Raw genomic sequence first — 17,591 nt, 5'->3', positions numbered from 1 at the left:
TTACAGGTTTTAGGGTAAGATCACTCAGCTCTTGTTTTGAAACTACAAAAAAAAAAAGAAAAGGGAATGACTTTATTGAGTGCTATTGTCTCAGAAACTCTATGCCAAGAGAAGTTCATTGTCTTTCCTGGGGCTGGATGGAGGGGGCTCAGGGGCGAGTGTATGAATCGGGGCCGGGGGGAGAAGATGGCTAAGCTTGGACACGGTCGAACCGGGCATGGTTTTAAACTGGAAGAGAGGAGATGGAGATGAGATCTGAGGAAGAAATTCTTGGCTGTGAGGGTGGTGAGCCCCTGGCCCAGGTTGCCCAGAGAAGCTGTGGCTGCCCCATCCCTGGAGGGGTTCGAGGCCAGGTCGGACGGGGCTTGGAGCAGCCTGGGCTGGTGGGAGGTGTCCCCGCCCGTGGGTGAAAAACACCCAGAATTGTCCATTTTAACGTCGCCGGCGGCTCTAACCCGCCGCCAGGTGGCGCCGTCAGCCCGGGATTGGCAGGCGGGGACCGGGTGGGACATCGGCACCGGGGGGGTCCGCGGCACTGGGAGGGACCCTGGAACCGGGCGGGACATCGGCAGCGGCAGGGAGCCCGGAGAAGGCCGGGAGAAGCCAGAGGGGCGTAGGAGCGAAGCGGGGAGGGGGAGAAGAAGGAGCAGCGGAGGGTTGAATAGCGCCTTTAAATTACTGCTGACACCTCTGTTACAGCTCCCTAAAATCTCAATCAACAAGCCATTAGAACTCAACGGGAGTAAAACTAAATCCTCGTTTAAGTGTATTTATCCGCTCTCTTTTCTCTCTTTCAAATGCTAAATCCATTTCAGCATATGCCCCTTCTTTCTCTCCCCTTTCTCTAAAGACTGGCAGCCCCTACTACTCTTGTAAATATGAAAGATGCTAATCATATGACATATCACGTCTCAGTCGGAGCCTGGAATAAAGCCTTGAGATTTGGGATCATTGCCTCCAGACAACAGCTTCATCAGCCGGAAAGTTGGGTTTTTTTCTCCTTTCCTTCAACTCTCAATCCCTTCTTTGTCTGGGGGAAAATGCAGCCAACTCGAGCCACCCCGGCCATATGGTTCACTCTGTGTTTTCTTAGTTGAAGCCTGAATTGTTTGTGACTTGCGAAGGGTTTTGTGGTGGGGTTTTTTTGGGTTGGTTTTTTTTTCTTTTTTTTTTTTTTTGGAAGCATGTATAAAGACATAGAAGAGGCTGCCTGTGCCGGGACGACTTTGCGGGGCTCCTACGTGTTCTTCACGTGTTCGTTTCACGCGCTCCTCCTCCTGCGGCCGCTTCACCGCTGCCGCTCTGCCCAACGGCCGAAAGATAAAGCCCCCGACGTGCTTTTTAACGAAAACGCAACCCATTCTGGGCGTCTGCTTGTTTTCCCCTTCGGTGGATGGAAATATCTTCTTTTGATTTCCTTCGGGCTCAGCAGCAGCCCGGTTGCGATTTGTGGCGTGTGCGAAGCAGAGTATCTGCTTTACGGGCACATCCCTTCTAGAAGCCCCAAGGCGTTTTGAGGAAGGCAGAGTGGCTTTTAAGACCTGTATAAATTAGGAGCTGAATGAGTTCGGTGGGCTGGAGTTTGGATAGCCCCCTGTTTGATAGCAGCCTGCCAAATTTTTCTTTCTCTCTTTCCTTACGCAACATCCCCCCTTCCCCGGCTCAAAAAAAAAAAAAAAAAAAAAAAGGGCCCTTTCACCAAATCATTAAATTCTACAGAGGTGGTCAAGCTAGTCCTGCTTTTCAGGCGTTGGGGAAAGAAAAGGGTCCTTGAAGTTTAGAAGATGCCCAAGGAAAACTCATTGAATGACATCAAAAGAATGAGTTTCCATAGCTGTTGAAGCACGAGAGCCGTGTAGCTGCACAAAGGCGGGTTGGGGCAGTGGGACTGTCCCACTGCTCTATCCCAGCACAATTGGGTCACTGAAATAGGGAATTAATTACCATTGGAGAGCGGGCAGCCCATTCACCGCTGGCTGAGTTTTATTAAACGCCAATATAAATAACAAAACAACTCTTGTGGCTGCGCTATTCCTACACGCCAAAGGAAGGATTATGTCGGGGATTAACATCTTAAAGTCTATGAGACTTTCTGACTCAAGGCTCGGAGCTGGTAATCGTATTTGTCTCCTGGTTCAGCGATTAGTGCTCTCCCTCGCGCACCTTCGCCTGGACGGCCAATGGCCCTTTTTGCAGGCACCGGGGTTTTTTTTCACACAATCGGCTGTTCTTTTCCCCACGTCTATAGAAAAGAATAAGAAAACTGAAGCGTGTTCACGCGAGCCTCAAGCTTCTTCTCCTCTTCATGGGAAAGGAAGGCACCGGCGGCCTTTTTTTCACAAGGGAGGGGGAGGAAAACCCTCTTTTTGGGGGAGGGAGGGGGGGTGTCTTGGGATGGCAAAATCGCTCTGCAGCCCTGCACCTGCCATGCAAATCGCCGGGGAACAATCGGCCCCCGAGGAGGGGCTCGTCTGCCTGGGGGGGGTCAGGGAAGGATGCCGGGGCAGCGCTCTGAGGAGGCGGGGGGGACACCCTCTCCTCGCCTTGCTCCCAAAACGAACCCCAGAATCGCTAGTGCGGCTCGGGAATCGGGGGGCTGGCCCCTGTCCCTCCCTGCAGCAAGTTCAGATGGGGGGGGGGGGGATCGGGAAGGTCCTGTCTTTTGCCGGGGGGGGGGACACCATACCAGGCTCTGGTTTGTCCCCTCCACAGAGCATCCCAGCACCCTGCTGGGAGGGGACGTATTCTGGCCCCTAGTTTAAGAGCAGAACCATCCCACCCCAAAATTGAGGGTACAGGGGGGTATGTGGGCAGCCCTGGAACCCCAAACCCTCAGGAGACGCCCGGGGGGGCCTGTGTGTGTGTGTGTGTGTATGTCTGTGTCTGTTTGTCCCTGGTTCACCTGGGGCAGGCCGGCCATTAATGCCGGCTCACGACTTGTGAGGTCGAAGTGTGGATGGGCTCTCCCCAAAGGTCTCTCGGCAACACAGACCCTAAACTTTTAGGGCTCTTGGGTCGCCCGAGAGTTCAATCTTCTTAGGGCAAACAAAGCCTTTCTGAAGGTCTCCCCCTCTCCCGCACACAAGCTCAGCCTCCTTTATTTCTGGGCTGTGTGATAAGCTTAAATCATTGTGCTCCCATTTCTCGATCGTCCCCTACTTTGGGCTTTTGTTCCCGTAAAGTCGGATTGAGTTCTGGCAAAAGGGGCTGAAGTTGAACAGTTTGACCCTTGGAGGACAGTTCAGGCGGTGGGCAGCAGCCCCGGCACCAGCAGCAGCGAACACTCGTTGGCGTATTGTGTCCCCCCCCCGCCCACCGTCTCCCCGCCGCTCTCGGCCCTCGCTCTGCCGGACCACACAAGCGCCGCTCGGACTCGCCACGCTGGGAGGGTTGTGAGGACTCGGTAGCCAACTCCTCCTTGGGTCACCTTGTGCTCAAACCCCTGGAGAAACTGGGGAGTTTGGGGAATTGGGCCAAACCCCGAATGGGTTTCACGCCCCGGGTCTGGCAAAATCTGGGATTGCGCCCTCCTGTCGCCCACCCCCCAGCCGCTGTCCCCACCTCTCCATCGCTTTCACAGCGACCACAGAGGGTGACTTTAAGTTGCTGAAAAAGCCAGAAGGTCCCTTTGGGTCACCCTCCCGGGATGCTTGAGGATTTCCCCGTTTTTTTCCGAACGAAGGAGACGAGGGGGAGTCTTTCAAACCCCTTGGCCGAGTCGCTGAGATTTTTCTAAAACAGATGGGTAAATGATAACGAGCGGGTGGGTGGGCGCCGATCTCAGGGAGGCCGTATCTAGACACGGCCGTGCCCCGGTGACGGAGTTTTCCGCATGGGGGGGGACCCTCCGTCCAAAACCCCCTGAAAAATGGGAGGAAAAAGGGCAAAAACCAGCCCCCGACGGCTGCTGGGAGCGCTTCTGCCGTGGTTTGCAGCCGCGGGGAAACCCGCGGCTGCAAACCACGGCAGAAGCGCTCCCAGCAGAATGCCTTAATTCCCTTGTTTCACCCCAAAAAGGCGATCCCCCCCCCGCCTTCCACGGGGGAAAAGGGGAGGCGTGTGGGAGCCCCCGCCGCCGCCTCCCATTAACGAGCGGCTGAAAGGGAGCCGGCTCGGGCGCGCGTGGCGCGGGGGGCGCCCTGATTGGCCAGCCGCGACCCCCCCCCCCCCCCCTCCTCCCTCGCCTCTCTCCCACCCCTCCCTTCCCCCCCATTCATTAATAAATTAGCGGCACGCTCCAGCCGAGCGCGAGGCGCCAATGAGGGGGCGGCGGGGGCCCCTGTGAAGGAAAAGGGAGGGCGAGGGGGACACGGGGACGGCGGGGGGGGGACGGACGGACCCCGGGGGTAGGTTTGATTGTTCCCCGCGGGGTATATAAGGGGTGTTAAGGAGGGTCGTGTGCCAGACACGCAGCCCGACGGGCCCCGGGCTCGCTCCGCCGCCGTCCCGGGGCGCGTGCCAACGACCCCCCCCTCCCCCCCTTCCCCTTTCCTTTCCCCCCCATCCCCCCCACCCACCCACCCCCACCCCCCTTTTCAAACCTTCCGTCGAACCGTTAAACCGCCGTTTGCGGCGCGGCGCATCCCGGTTGTCCCTCCCCACCACCACCACCTTCCCCGTCCCGGTGTCCCCCCCGCCCGGTGCCCGGGGATGCTGGTGAAGGCGGAGGTCCCGGCGCCTCCCGCCGAGGACGAGCTGCTGCTGCTGGGGCTGGTCTCGCCCGCCCCCTCGCCCTCGCTGCCCTCCAGCGCCGAGGAGGAGGAGGAGGAGGAGGAGGAAGAGGAGGAGGAGGATGAAGGGGAGGAGCTGCGGACGGCCCCGTCGGCGCCGGGCTGCCGGGGTTTGAAACGGCGAGCGGCTGGACGGAACCGGGGAGCCCCGCGGACGGTTCGGACGGCGGAGACGGCTCAGCGCATCAAACGCAACCGGCGGCTGAAGGCCAACAACCGGGAACGCAACCGCATGCACAACCTGAACGCGGCGCTGGACGCCCTGCGCGACGTCCTGCCCACCTTCCCCGAGGACGCCAAGCTCACCAAGATCGAGACCCTCCGCTTCGCCCACAACTACATCTGGGCCCTCACCGAGACCCTGCGCTTGGCCGGGACGGGGCGGCTGGGCCCGGAGGGGGCGGCGGGGGGAGCGGGGGGAAGCGGGGGGATCAGCGGCAGCCCCTCGCCCGCCTCCTCCTGGAGCGGCGGCTCCGCCAGCCCCGCTCCCTCCGCCTCCCCCTACGCCTGCACTTTATCCCCCGCCAGCCCCGCGTCCGACGCCGAGCACTGGCCCGCACGGTTCGGGGTCCCCCCGCCGCCGCCGCCGCCGCCGCCCCCTCCCCAGCCCCGCCGTTGCCTCTAGTGTGTGTGTCTCCCCCCCTCGCCGGGGTTGGGGCTGGGGGGGGGGCGGGGGGGGCGGCTCCGGCATCTGCCCGCTTCCCAGGGCGGCGTGGGGGGGGCGGGGGGGTGGTGGCGGGGGGGGGGTGCGTGTGGGAGCGACACCTGCCAAACCAAACTCGCTCTTCTCTCTCCGATGTGCACTTTCGGCCAGTTTCTGTCCCCAGGGCTTTTGTGTGTGTGTGTCCGTGTGTCCGGCCCCCCCCCCCACCCCGCCATCCTCCGCTCCCCCTTTTTTGCCATCTGTCCCTTACGATTTATATATGGGGGGGGGGGGAGCGGGGTGGGGGGCAAAGGAAGGGGGGGTGTGGGGGGGAACAACAAAAAATAAATTGTTTTCTAGGGGTCCAGGTTAGAAGTCATTGTATAATTTGTAGGCTTTGTGAGGGCTGAATGCAAGCGTGGAAATTTGGGCTGAAAAAAAAGGAGAAAGGGGAGGGGAGGTGGGGAGGGGGGGGGGGAATGGGGAGGGAGGACCCTCCTCATGCATTATTTATTTCGACCTTTAGGGGACGAGGAACTCCCCCCTTCTTTCAGGAGATTAAAAATAAATCAACAGAGTGAAAACCTCAACAGACACGGAACATTACAGCGATCAGCCACACACGTGTTCACATTTATTTATTATAAAGAAAGATTTCATGGAAAATATGTATTTTTTTTGTATAATTTACAGAGTTTATTCTAGTATGTATTTACGGCTGAAGAGCAAAGGGCTTGTTCTTGTGATAAAATATAAATAAAAATCTCTAATTTTCGTAACTTCGGGAGTCGCTGCTTTTTCGGCATTACGTGCCATCTGCTGGGAATTACTGGGAATCTGCCCCCACCCGGGCACCTGTCCTCGCCTCCGGTGAAACGGGGGTGCCTCCGGTGAAATTCCTCAAATTTCCTTTTGCTTCTTAAAAGAACACACCCCCCCCCCTTTTTTTTTTGTTGTTTTTCTGCAGAATAAGAACAAAGCTAAACTCTTGGGGATGTCAGCTCAGCCCCAGGGTGGGGATGGGGCGGGGGGCTCGCAGTCTTTGGGTGAAAAGCTGCTTGGGGAGAAGCGGAAAACAAGAAAGATCATCCTCTTCTCCAGCCGAGTGAAGCCTTAGGCTGGTTCCAGAGGGGACAGGCGCCATAAGAAACACGCGCACGACTCGGCCTCCGCCTCCCTTCGTGGTGTTTTAATTTCTTCTGGTCTTGGGTTCCTCCCGCAGCTGATAACGTCGCAAAGACAAACAGCATGAAGCACGGTACGTACCGGCGCCTGGGCTGTGTCCCCAGCAGGGAGAGGGGGGGCGTTCTGCCCCTCTGCTCTCCTCCTGGGAGACCCCCCCTTTGCGGTGCTGCCTCCAGCTCCGAGGCCACCGACAGCACACGGACACGGGGCCAGAGGAGGCCACAAAGATGCTGGGAGGGCTGGAGCCCCTCTGCTGTGAGGACAGGCTGAGAGAGCTGGGGGGGTTCAGCCTGGAGAAGAGAAGGCTCCGGGGAGACCTTCCAGCCCCTTCCAGTCCCTCAAGGGGCTCCAGGAAAGCTGGGGAGGGACTCTGGAGCAGGGAGGGGAGCCAGGGGATGGTTTTAAACCGGAAGAGGGGAGATTGAGATGAGATATTAGGAAGAAATTTTTTATTCTGAGGGTGGTGAGCCCCTGGCCCAGGTTGCCCAGAGAAGCTGTGGCTGCCCCATCCCTGGAGATGTTCAAGGCCAGGTCGGACGGGGCTTGGAGCAACCTGGTCTAGTTGAAGACGTCCCTGCTCACGGCAGGTGGTCTGAACTAGGTGACCTTTAAATGTCCCTTCCAACCCAAACCATTCTGCGATTCTACGATATAAGTTCGGCGGAAGTTTACCGATCATTTACATTTTCCTCTCGGAGGCGTGATGGACAGACAAACTACTTATCGCGCGTCTTCCCGCTCACGGATGTGGCAGAGGAGGCCGGAGGAAATAAACGTTACCGAGAAAAAAATAACGCGGGGGTTTAAAGACGAAGAATTTTTTGTCTCTCTGAGAGACAGATGAATCCCAATCCCCAGCCAAGCCCAGGGGGCTGGGGGTCTGTGGCTCCGAGCGCCCCTCAGCTGCCCCCCGGGTACCAACAGCACTTGGCTGGGGATGTCACCAGGGAGGGGGGAGGGATGCCAGAGGCCACCGAGACCCTTCGATCATCGTCCCCGTGCGCCCGGGAGCACTTTGTGACTTCTGGGTACAAACACCTGGAAATCATTAAAAACCAGCGGCGGCGCCTGAATGTATTAATTAAATAAAACGAGCGGCACATGAATCCCGCCCGGTGCCCCCCCTGGATCCTGGGACCGTGAAACCCAGCCCTCGGAGCCATACCCCCGAAAGGGGTTGGGGAGGGGGGGGGAAGAGAAAGAAAAAACACGCCAAAATGTGTGAAAAGAGAATTAGTGAAATTAGGTTAGGCCAATAAAACGTGCGGGGGTTCTCCCCCCCGGCCCCGCAGCCTCGGGCGAGCAGCGCTATCTTGCCTGATCTATTGTTTCCCCCCCTGGCAGGGGGGTTATTGTGTGATAAATAATTCCTTAAAAAAAAAAAAAAAAAAGAAAAGGAAAAAAAAAAGTGGGCACATTTGCATAATCACTGCTTTGATGTGGCCTGCGAGATGAAGCTGTGTCCCCCCAAATCTGCCACGGGCCCAGAAGGAACAAAACAAGCGGGAGGCTTTCAATCCGCCGGGCGGTGTGTGGGGCGGCCCGTCGGGAGCGGGGGGGCTTTTTTTCACTCTCGCTCTCTTTTAACGACCCCTTTTTAATGATTAAACTCCAGGAATGCCAAAAAAAGGCGGCTAGCGCCTCGCTTACCCTCTCCGTCTTTTCTGGCCGGGTCTCATTGTCCTTCCCAGTTTCTCTCTCAGTTTTTAAGAGGTGCTGGAGTAGGTGTCTGCGGCTCTTGGAAAGGCCGGGACGGATGGGATGCGCTGCCCCTCTTTCCGTGGTGAGCCCCGCAGGAGCGGGAGGGATGTCCTGGGTGGCTCAACACCGGGATACGCGCTGCTTCTTGCCGGGTTCGTCATCCTGGAGGTATTTCCTTCCATTCCTCGTTATCAGGAGCACCCCTTGTCCCGCTGGGGCTACAGCCATGGGAATCACTGTGGGAAAAAGCACAGGGAGCATTGGAAGATGAAGGATGGGGGGGATCGGGAGAGGGTTTTTCTGCAGGGTTTGGGGTGGGAATCACGCAAGCCTAAACCTTCCCTGCTCCTCACCTGGAGATGCCCTCGAAGGAGACGGGCCTGAGGAGGGGGAGGCAGAGGATGAGCCGGAGAGGCTGGATTTGTCACCTAACCCATTCACCCGCATCCCCGTTTTTTCCTCTGAATGTGGCCGAAAGAGTTTATTTCCCTCTTTCTTCCCTCTAAACTTGAATGAGTTCATTCCCCTCTTCCCTTTTTTCCTTTTATTTCCCTCTTTCCTCTCCGCAGACTGGTTTTTGGAGGTGACGGGAAGCCCCAGCCCCGAGCGGAGCATCAGGAAATTACAGAAATGAGGACAGAGAACCTGGAAGTGGACGTGCCGGGATGGGAAAGCACCTCTTCGGATGAAGTGGAAAACCGGGAGGGTGGTTTCCATGGCAGCACCTTGCCATAAAAAAATGGGTTTATGATCCTTCCGAGTATTTTATTTTGGCATAAAAGCTTCTCTGCACCGTTAGAGCTGGAGGGGCAGCTCTATGGCCCCCGGGGGGGAGTGGTGGGGTTTACAGCCCTCCTTGGCATAAGAATAGCGCCGAGAAGCCAAACTAGCGCCGGGTTGACAGCAGCCGCCCCCCAAGGGCTTGCGCTCGCTTGCTTTCGTGTCAGACATAAATCTCATAACGTATCAGCGTAATTAAAAAAGAGCGTCCCCGGCCCAGCCCTCATCTGCCCGGGGGGTGCGAAGGGCAGATTTTGTCCCCCCTCCTGCGCGGACACCCAGGAGCCGAGGACGGTCCTTCGGGCGCCGGCACCTCCCTGGCGCTCCGCGAGATGCCCAAGGAAGGCGGAAGACCTAGGAGCACTGGAAATTCAAATTTAGGTAGTTTTCCAGGTAAACCTGAAGACATTTAGGCTCAGCACGAAGCTAAAAAAACCCCGAATGACCCAAATTTCCTAAAGCCTTACTCAGGTGCCTCGGGCTGGGGGTCAGGGCCCACTGCCCATTAACTGATTAAATGATTTGATTGTCCCAGCGATGCCTGGGTTTCGCGCTGGTGAAAAAGCCATGCCGTTGTGCTGGGAAACAACTCGATGAGGGCTCACCTGCTATGGAGCATCCTATGGCACGCTCTAACGGCTTTGTTACCAAAATGTATACGACATTAAGTAATTAAGCGCATGCTGGCTGGCTTTTTTTTAACACTAGATACATTAGTTATCCCATAATGTTGTTTTAATTGAAAGGACCAATCACCTGGGGTATTACAGAGAGACATCTTCTCTTCTTTCTGTTAAGAAACTGTATGTGCAACTTAAAGAAATGCTGGAAGGGCCTGGGGGAGGGAGTGATCCTGGCATCGGCAGGGGATGCCGGGGGTCCCGGCACTGCAAGGAGCAACCTGAGCAACCCTGAAGGTGTCCCTGCTCATGGCCAGGGGGTTGGACTAGGTGGCCTTCAAAGGTCCCTTCCAACCCAAACCATGCCGTGGCGGCCGGCAGGAGCGCGTCCGAGTCTCGCACAGTCACAACCTCAGCCCCGAGGGGCTCGGCTGCTGCGGGGGCCCGGCAAAACGCTCATCCCGATTTGATTTAGGGACAGGAGCAGGACCAGAGCCCAGGTCCCAGCCCTCGCAGGCAATGGGAGAGCTGGGACCCCCAGCTTTGCAGACGAAAGTGGGGGGCGCTGCTTTGCCTGGCAGCAGTAGAGCCTTTGCGATTTGCTGTCTGTCCCCCCCTCCCCGCACCTCTCCGGGCTCGTCCCGCAAGCTGCTCTCTGCCCGGGGAGGACATTTGGAGCATTCACCGGGGATGTCAACGGGCCGTCTGTTTTCCCCCGGCCGAAGTAATCAGATAAACTCAGCGTGAAGGAATAAAAGTGAGCCAGGAGCAAGGCTAACAGTGACACGCAACTAAGCCGGCGTCGTTCAAGGCAGGCGAGAAAGCTTAGCGGGAGGGCAGACAGCTCGGGCAGCTGCGCCCAGCGGCACGTCCAGGCTGGTGGGCGCTGGGAAGGGGCTGCTTCGCCTTTATTTTTGCCTTTATGATGCGTGGATTTGGCCCATGCAGCCCCGATTCCCATAGCGCACAGGCAAAAAAAGTCTCAAGCACCTTACGCTTTTATAACAGAAATCCCGGTGGGATTATTTTTTCACGTGGCGGAGGCTGTTGTCTTACTGCGGGGCCAAATCTGGCGTCTTAAAGTCTAAGACGGGCTCTTTTGCTCTGACAAGCTTCAATTTAAGGTTATATCTCCTGCCTTCAGCCTACGATGCTGCGACGTCTGTGCGGGTCCAGCCCACTCCCGGCAACCTTCTCATCCCCGCCACTTCTTGTAGCGAGTTCAGATTTCTGAATTAAACGGAGGTAGCGATCTCGTAACGCTAAGATTTAAAACAAAGCCTTTAAAAATCGATCGGAGAACAACATTCTTGGGACGGCTGGCTGCGATGGAGGGCCTTTCGGTGCTTCGCAGCGGCCGGCAGCGTGCGGGGAGGGAGCATGGATGGTGCCGGGGCGGCTGCGACACACAGTCCCCTTTCCCTCGCCTCCCTTCCCCCTCCTTTTATTAAAAAAGAAGAGAGAGTGGACCAAAGCTGATGGCATATTTACCTTCATGAGTTTTAAAAAAAAAAAGTTAATTACTGCTCGGAGCAAGTTGGTATGGCTGTCCTGAGCTGTCTTTTATTAGTAGTCGCCTTCATTAATTTCCCTCGCTGGATTTGCTGCTAATAGCTGCTTGGTCCTGGGTAGCACAAAGCAGCATCTGTGCCATTGAGCAGAAAAGCGGGAGTCAGGCAAAGGGGGGCACTGGGCGGGGGGGGTGGGGGGGTGGGGGGGACACGACGCCGTTTGCAAATCAACCTCTATTAACGTGATGGCCTGCTTGGAGGGGACGGCAGCCCCGGTAGCCGGTACGGCAGTTTGGGCTTCACTTGGCTGTTCCCCTTCGCTTGGCTACAGCCTCCATCGGCTGGGACGCACCCATGGGTGCCGGCTGTGCCGCCCTTGCACCCCCCCGGGATGGGGAGGGCAAGCGGGATGCCGTCCCTCAGTGCTGCGGGTGCTCCGGGTCCTGCGTCACAGGCTGCTTCGAGCGGAGGCGTTAAGCGGTTATCGAGCAACAACCGTATTATTAATAACTCGGTATTTCTTGATGAAAGATCCTCTCCGTCTTAAAAATAGCTTGGCAGAGAGGTTTGAAGATTAAAGAATGGGATTAAGTTCTCTTTGGAGGGTCGCCGCGGGCAGGCTGGGGGGGCTGGAGGCACCACGGGCTCAGGCGAGCGGCTGCGGGGGCCGACAGCCCCATCTGCTCCCACTCTGCAGAGGGATGATTCCATCCAAGTGGAAAAAAAGGCGGGTGGTGTGTGCCATTCCCGGGAGAGGGGCTGTCCCCAAGGCTGCTGGCTCCTCTTCCCCGCGGGGGAAGGCAGTCGGGTGCCGGTGCAGGGACTTCCCTCCACGGCAGCAGGTGCCAGTGGCAGTTATCCGTCGACACGTTGCTGCAAATATCCCCGTTCTGGTTATTTCAGGTTACGACAGTATGTCACACCACCTGTAAATAGCGTGTTTTTCCCGACACACGTGCAATGCCCGGAGATAACAGCTGTGTGCCCGCGGTTCGCCTTTCCCTGGGGGGCATTGGCGGGGATGCCCATGGCTCTGCCAGCCTGGGGACAGGACGGGCTGGGAAAACTCCCGTGCTGGGTGCCAGTCCCGTGCCGGGAAGAGCAATCCCACCCCTGCTCCCAAGCCACACAGCGGGAAAGAGACGGCCGAGGAGGCTGGTGTTTCGGCATCAGCGCTGGATTTTGCCGAGCAGCAGGGACGTGGCAGCGCAGGCTGCCGTTCTGAGCTGGCTGGCGGGGAATTTTTCCCCTCGGTACCCATGAATAGCTCCTTCTGGTAAAGGACCGATGCCTAAATCCAGCAGCTGGGCTCTGGGGGCAGCTGACGGCGGGCTGGTGGCAGCGGGGACGTGTTGCCTCGCGTGCGGGGGCTGCCGCACAGCTGGAGGGGTCACCCCGCGCCCGCTGCCTTTAATGGCCCGGGATCGGAGGGAGAGGGAGGGAGGCAAGCCTGGCTCAGCCTGCTGTTGTCGGAATAACCGAGGCTCGTCCCTGTCACACTGCGTCCTTTGTAAGAGAAGTTCCCCAAAGCGCTTCGTTAAGCGTTGGCAAAGAAGTCGAGAAAATCAATCAATGAGTTGCATCACCTCGTTCCCGCTTGCTATCGATTTTACTAACTTTTATGCACGAGCGCACAGCAAGCGAGACCTCTGCCTTTCGCCCGGATACCCGCAGAAAGATAAGTGGGGAAAAAACCCCACCTCTTTAACCAAGTATCTTCCCCGAAGGACAGGAAAGTGTGTCGTCACCTTGCCAAGAGCGGGACGGTTTTGTGCCTGACCTACTGGAGTGCTTACGCCGGGTCTAAGCTCAAGCCCCTGAGCTGGAGGCCAAAAGGAGGAAATGTTTCTTCCGCCTTTACGTCCCTACAGTCAATGATAATATTTCACTGTACCAGCACAACACAGTTTCGCTCATTTTGTAGAGACCACAGGGTCTTAATAGTCACACTGAGCTCTCATGTTGGACTTTGGAGCCTGTTATAATAAAATCAAGCCCCAAAAGCACCCTTGGTAGCAAATTACTTAATATAAACCACCGAATTTCTCAAACAAAAAAAAAAGAAAAAAGTATTCCCTAAGTCTCGGCTGGCTCAAATTACTTTCTTCTGAAACCAGAAGAAATAGCAGAACTGCAATTTTTTTTTCAGTCAGTAGCTCCAAGATGAAACTTCCCGCCAAAATATTAAACGCTCCATCATCAGCCTGAGTCACGTATTTATTTCCCCCAATAATCACCTATTTACACCATGAATATGAACCGATACTTTATGTGCTGTGTGTTTCGGGCCACGTATGTGTCCAAGCTCTTCAGGCGATGGGGTTATAGAGCACGTTCATCCAGGATTTCCATCATCCCAGCCCTGGATGAAGACAAGAGTGCCGGCGTTTGCGAAGGACTGATACCTCCGAATTTGTGCCCGAGCCTGTAAAGAGTAAGACCGGGAGAACCTACGGGGTTAAATACGACGATGGCTGGTTTAACAGGGGACTGGACAAGCTGAGACTTGACACTAACTTTTGAGTAGCCTTAACTTTGGCTGAGACGATGAAACCTATGCTGCAAACCAACAAAAGAAATCAGCTGCTAAATGCAAATACGCGGAAGAAATCAAAATATTAACGTTTTCCACGGATCGGTTTATTCAGGAGCGTACCCCGATACATCTTTTCTTTCTTTCTGCGAACAAGAGGCAGAAGCTGGAAGAGGCATCGCTTTTCAGGGGTCTCGAAGCTGCATGTGCTCTTACAGCAGACACCGCGGGGCTGGCTGCCGGCAGCGCATTAGGACACTTTGTTCTGCAGAGATTGTCCGGGAGGTTTTGTTTTGCTTTTAATTGTCTCTATAGAGAAGGGAAAGCCTCCGCCGAGAGGCTTTAACACAGCATCTCCGCTGCCTATTAATTCCCGAGATCTCGCTAACTAGCTTTGTTTCCCCTTTTAGAGCTGGGCGCTCTCGTTTGCCGGAGCACGGAGCTATGTATGCGCCGCGTTTGTCACTTGGTTAAAGCCAGCATTTCCCTACTGCCGCAGACAAGGCCGTCCTTTATTGGCTGCAGAACAAGATAACGGGCTTAATCTTCCCAGTAACACGTGAGTTTTCATGTATCACTTTAATCTGCGAAACACTGGGGCCGAGTGTACCGTCACATGCCGATTTTACTTTTCTATGAGCGAGTGACTCCCCGGCTCAATGATGGATTGTTTGCTGGCTTTTAACAACAGTCAAGATGGTGAATGCCCCGGGGTGACAGACAGTGTGCAATGGGAACGGCAGCAAAGCTGATGGCCCAGTTCAAGTTCACCTGACAAAGCTGAAGCAGTCTGCAAGCAGCATTCGAGAAAGGATTATTCACACTAGCATTATATTTTTGAATGCATTTTTCTTCCTGCGCAGCTGCCCAGCTCCCCAACACTGAAGGTTTATGCACCATAATAAAGAGATTTAATTTTTTTTTCTTTTTTTTTTTTTTTTCTTCCTCTCTTGCTTCTCCCTCTTTACACCTAGTTCTAATCAGTCAGCGCAGTGATAGGGCATCCTTCCAAACAACTCGGCACAAACATCACGTAGAAAACAATAGCATTGCTAAAAAGCGGGGACAAAAGCCTAAAAATCTCCGCTGGCTGCAGAAACAAAAGCGGGACGGTTTTGTTAAAGCTAATTCTCCGCTGGGGACCCATCTTTTTGTGGAGGTTTGATGCTGTGCTCCCTTTCTCACCAGGAAAAACTCCCCAAAAGAACCGATCCCGGCCTTTGAGCTCGGGGGCGGTCAGGGCTTCGGAGGAAAAGAGAATTTGAAACGAAGGCAGCTTTTCGCTGCTGACGATGAGAGTGTGGACACTCATATTTTGGAGGTGCTGGCACGGTCTTGGAAGAGAAAAATCTAGGTCTCGTCATAGTTTCTTTTGGCTGGAGAGGCAGCGTCAAATGTTAGCTCCAGTCCTGCGCGTCATGTGGCACTGTTAAGGGGAATACATACATAACTGTTGCTTGAATTTCCCCAGAAGCAGCTTTTCTGCCTGTCGGTGAGGCTAGTAACACCAGGAAGGATGTGCTGGAAGGATATAAGATGGCTTTCCTTCTCCTGGGGAATAGAAAACCAGCTGCAAGCTGTAGATGCAAAGATATGCCCTCTGCTTTTAATCAAAATCTGCAACGCATCCCCAACAGGGGCCGACACAAACAGCCTCCTGTAACCACATGCAGGTTCATCACCCGTCGGAAATGAAGGTTGAAGCCCACTCCTCCTGGCCAGATAATTCATAAAAAGCCCATCCGCAGTTGATGGGAAATGGACAGCGGAATTTTTTTTAGGACAAAATTAGTCGGCATCTTTGATTTGAAAACGCTTCTTTCATCAGAGTCCGAATTTGGGTAATATTGTCAATAGGTTGGGGGGGTTCTAATTTCAAGCAGACGCGCCGGTTGGCTTAATTCAGCATTGAAGGGGCGCAGCGTTTTGCGTGAGGTGCTCCCGTCCCCTCTTTTTTTACGGCTGTTCTCCCTACTGCGTATGTATACGTTATCCGACCACGCCAGCAGGTTTGACTCCTTTCAGCTAACCAGCCTGTGCGGGAAAAAACCAGTAAGCTTTCAGCTGTTGGGCTAGAATTCACAAAGTTGGGAGGGCAGCGCTTTTCTCTATGCGCTTCTGAAATTTACTGTGACAGTGTGACTCTACGCGCTGGGTCTCTTGGAGGTAGGTGTGTGGCTATCAGTGTGTGAACTGCTGTAGGTGGCGAAGGAGGTCACATGAATGAATGGCAAGCTTTAGTTAAAAAAAAAACCCAACAAAACCACAACAACAGAACAACAACAACAACAAAAAACCCCAAACCCACAAAAGATTGTTTCATAAAAAGCAAAAGGCTGCAGCTGCCTCTAACCCAGGCAGGCCCTACTGCAGCATGTGGCCAGCCTACATGCCAGGGGCTGTTTAGTCCCGGTGTTAAGAATCAGGGGCTAAGCATGCTCGATAACAACCACAACCAATCACAAAACCACTGCTAAAATGCCGGCGTTAAAGCACAAAGTTGCACCTGTTTGCACGCGTGACAGTAAAGCGCCTTCCACCTCGCAGCTCTGTGAGGCTCGAGGGGAAGGGGTGCTTGTTGGAACCAAAACCGGCGCTGAGGCCGCTTACTCCGCTTGGTAGACGCTGGGCTCCTCGTAGAAGCAGCCACCCTCGTGCCCAGTGAGATTCTTTGTGGGAATTAGCTATAGAATTGGACACCAAGTCCGCGGTGCTCACAGCTTCATCACAGGCAGAAGAGATGGGCTGTCCTTAAGGGAGAACTGTTCTTCTCTTGGAAAAGTCTTCTGAGAGTTTGTTAAATGTAGTAGTCCTAAATTACTCACGTAAAGCATCTCACGGTTCAAGAACATTATTTTTTCCTTGCAGAGCAGCACAGTTTTCTTGGCTGTTACAGTTAAAACCGCGTGTCCACCCATTTAGATGTTGTGTGGCCACACACGCACATACACACACATGCTTCTGAAAGCAACTTCATTATTCTTGAAGTAAATCAAAACATTACCATTTGTTCCCCGAAGCATTTATACAAGTTTTTGAACATTTTACACATGGCTGAAATACAACTCTCCGCTTCTGTCTCACTCCACCTCATATTCTGTTTCCACAGAGCAGACGGTGCCTATTGCCCTCACTGGGTCTGAATGGATTAGAAGTTTATACTGTCTCGTAGTACACCTCGCGCTGAATTTGGGAGGCTGTTTTCTTACTCTTTTTAAGCTCTTCTGTTAATTCTTACAGATGGCTATAATAACATGAGGTTCGGAGGGTACACAAGACGGCAACGTGGTATTACCAGCCTGAATGCAAAGACCGGAACGTGCCAAACTCATGCAGGTAATGACTGACCTGACTCACACGTTCTCACAAAGACAATATGTTCCTAAAGGTGTGTAGGATCATAAGATCATGTCGATCCTTTGGTCGTTCGTTGTGTGACTGCCTTGTGCGAGTCTACATCGGCAGCTCTACCGACGGTCTTGTTAAACGAAGGCAGCGACAGATGTCATTGCACTCCACGTGCTGATTATTAAAGAAGTAATAAATTCCTTTCTTCCCAAAGTTGGAGCGTGAAACATCTTTGCTATTAAGGGAATGAATCTGGGGGTCCGTGAGGTAGATGAGGCCTTTCCCGTTACCTGTCACCCAACCTGTGGAAGAAAGGATATATCCCGGTATTGAACATCACAGCCTTTGCATCAGCCTACTCAGGACTGTCGGCGCGGCACAGCCCATCCTCTCTTATTGTCACCTCAGCGGTTCCCAGTTTGCACCTATGCCAGCAAAAGCGGAACCCTAAGAGGTACATAATGAAAATTTAATGAAATGAATACCCCAAAGATACCTGTGTGGTAAAGACTGAGTCCGAAAGGTTCTACCCTTGGCTCT

General features: G+C 54.6%; 2 protein-coding genes across 2 annotated transcripts in view; one reads left to right on the top strand and one right to left on the bottom strand.

Annotated features, from left to right (window-relative positions):
• Positions 1-4,650: 4,650 nt before the first annotated feature.
• NEUROG2 (neurogenin 2) lies at positions 4,651-5,359 on the top strand. The gene has a single exon (XM_074588942.1). It carries the CDS (start codon positions 4,651-4,653, stop codon positions 5,353-5,355), a length of 705 nt encoding a protein of 234 aa, XP_074445043.1. The 3' UTR covers positions 5,356-5,359.
• An 8,429-nt stretch (positions 5,360-13,788) lies between these two features.
• ALPK1 (alpha kinase 1) overlaps positions 13,789-17,591 on the bottom strand; it is a 29,270-nt gene continuing 25,467 nt past the window's right edge. Inside the window, exon 13 of the mRNA XM_074588615.1 lies at positions 13,789-17,353. Within this exon, the coding sequence (XP_074444716.1) occupies positions 17,157-17,353 (197 nt within the window). The 3' untranslated portion in view covers positions 13,789-17,156. The remainder of the gene's footprint in view (positions 17,354-17,591) is intronic.

The sequence above is a fragment of the Larus michahellis genome, chromosome 5 (assembly GCF_964199755.1).
Source record: "Larus michahellis chromosome 5, bLarMic1.1, whole genome shotgun sequence".
NCBI lineage: Eukaryota > Metazoa > Chordata > Aves > Charadriiformes > Laridae > Larus > Larus michahellis.
This window is presented reverse-complemented; position numbering and strand designations above follow the sequence as displayed.

Excerpts from the sequence above, each read along its gene's own strand:
- NEUROG2 (XM_074588942.1), top strand. The coding sequence starts at position 4,651 with ATGCTGGTGAAGGCGGAGGTCCCGGCGCCTCCCGCCGAGGACGAGCTG.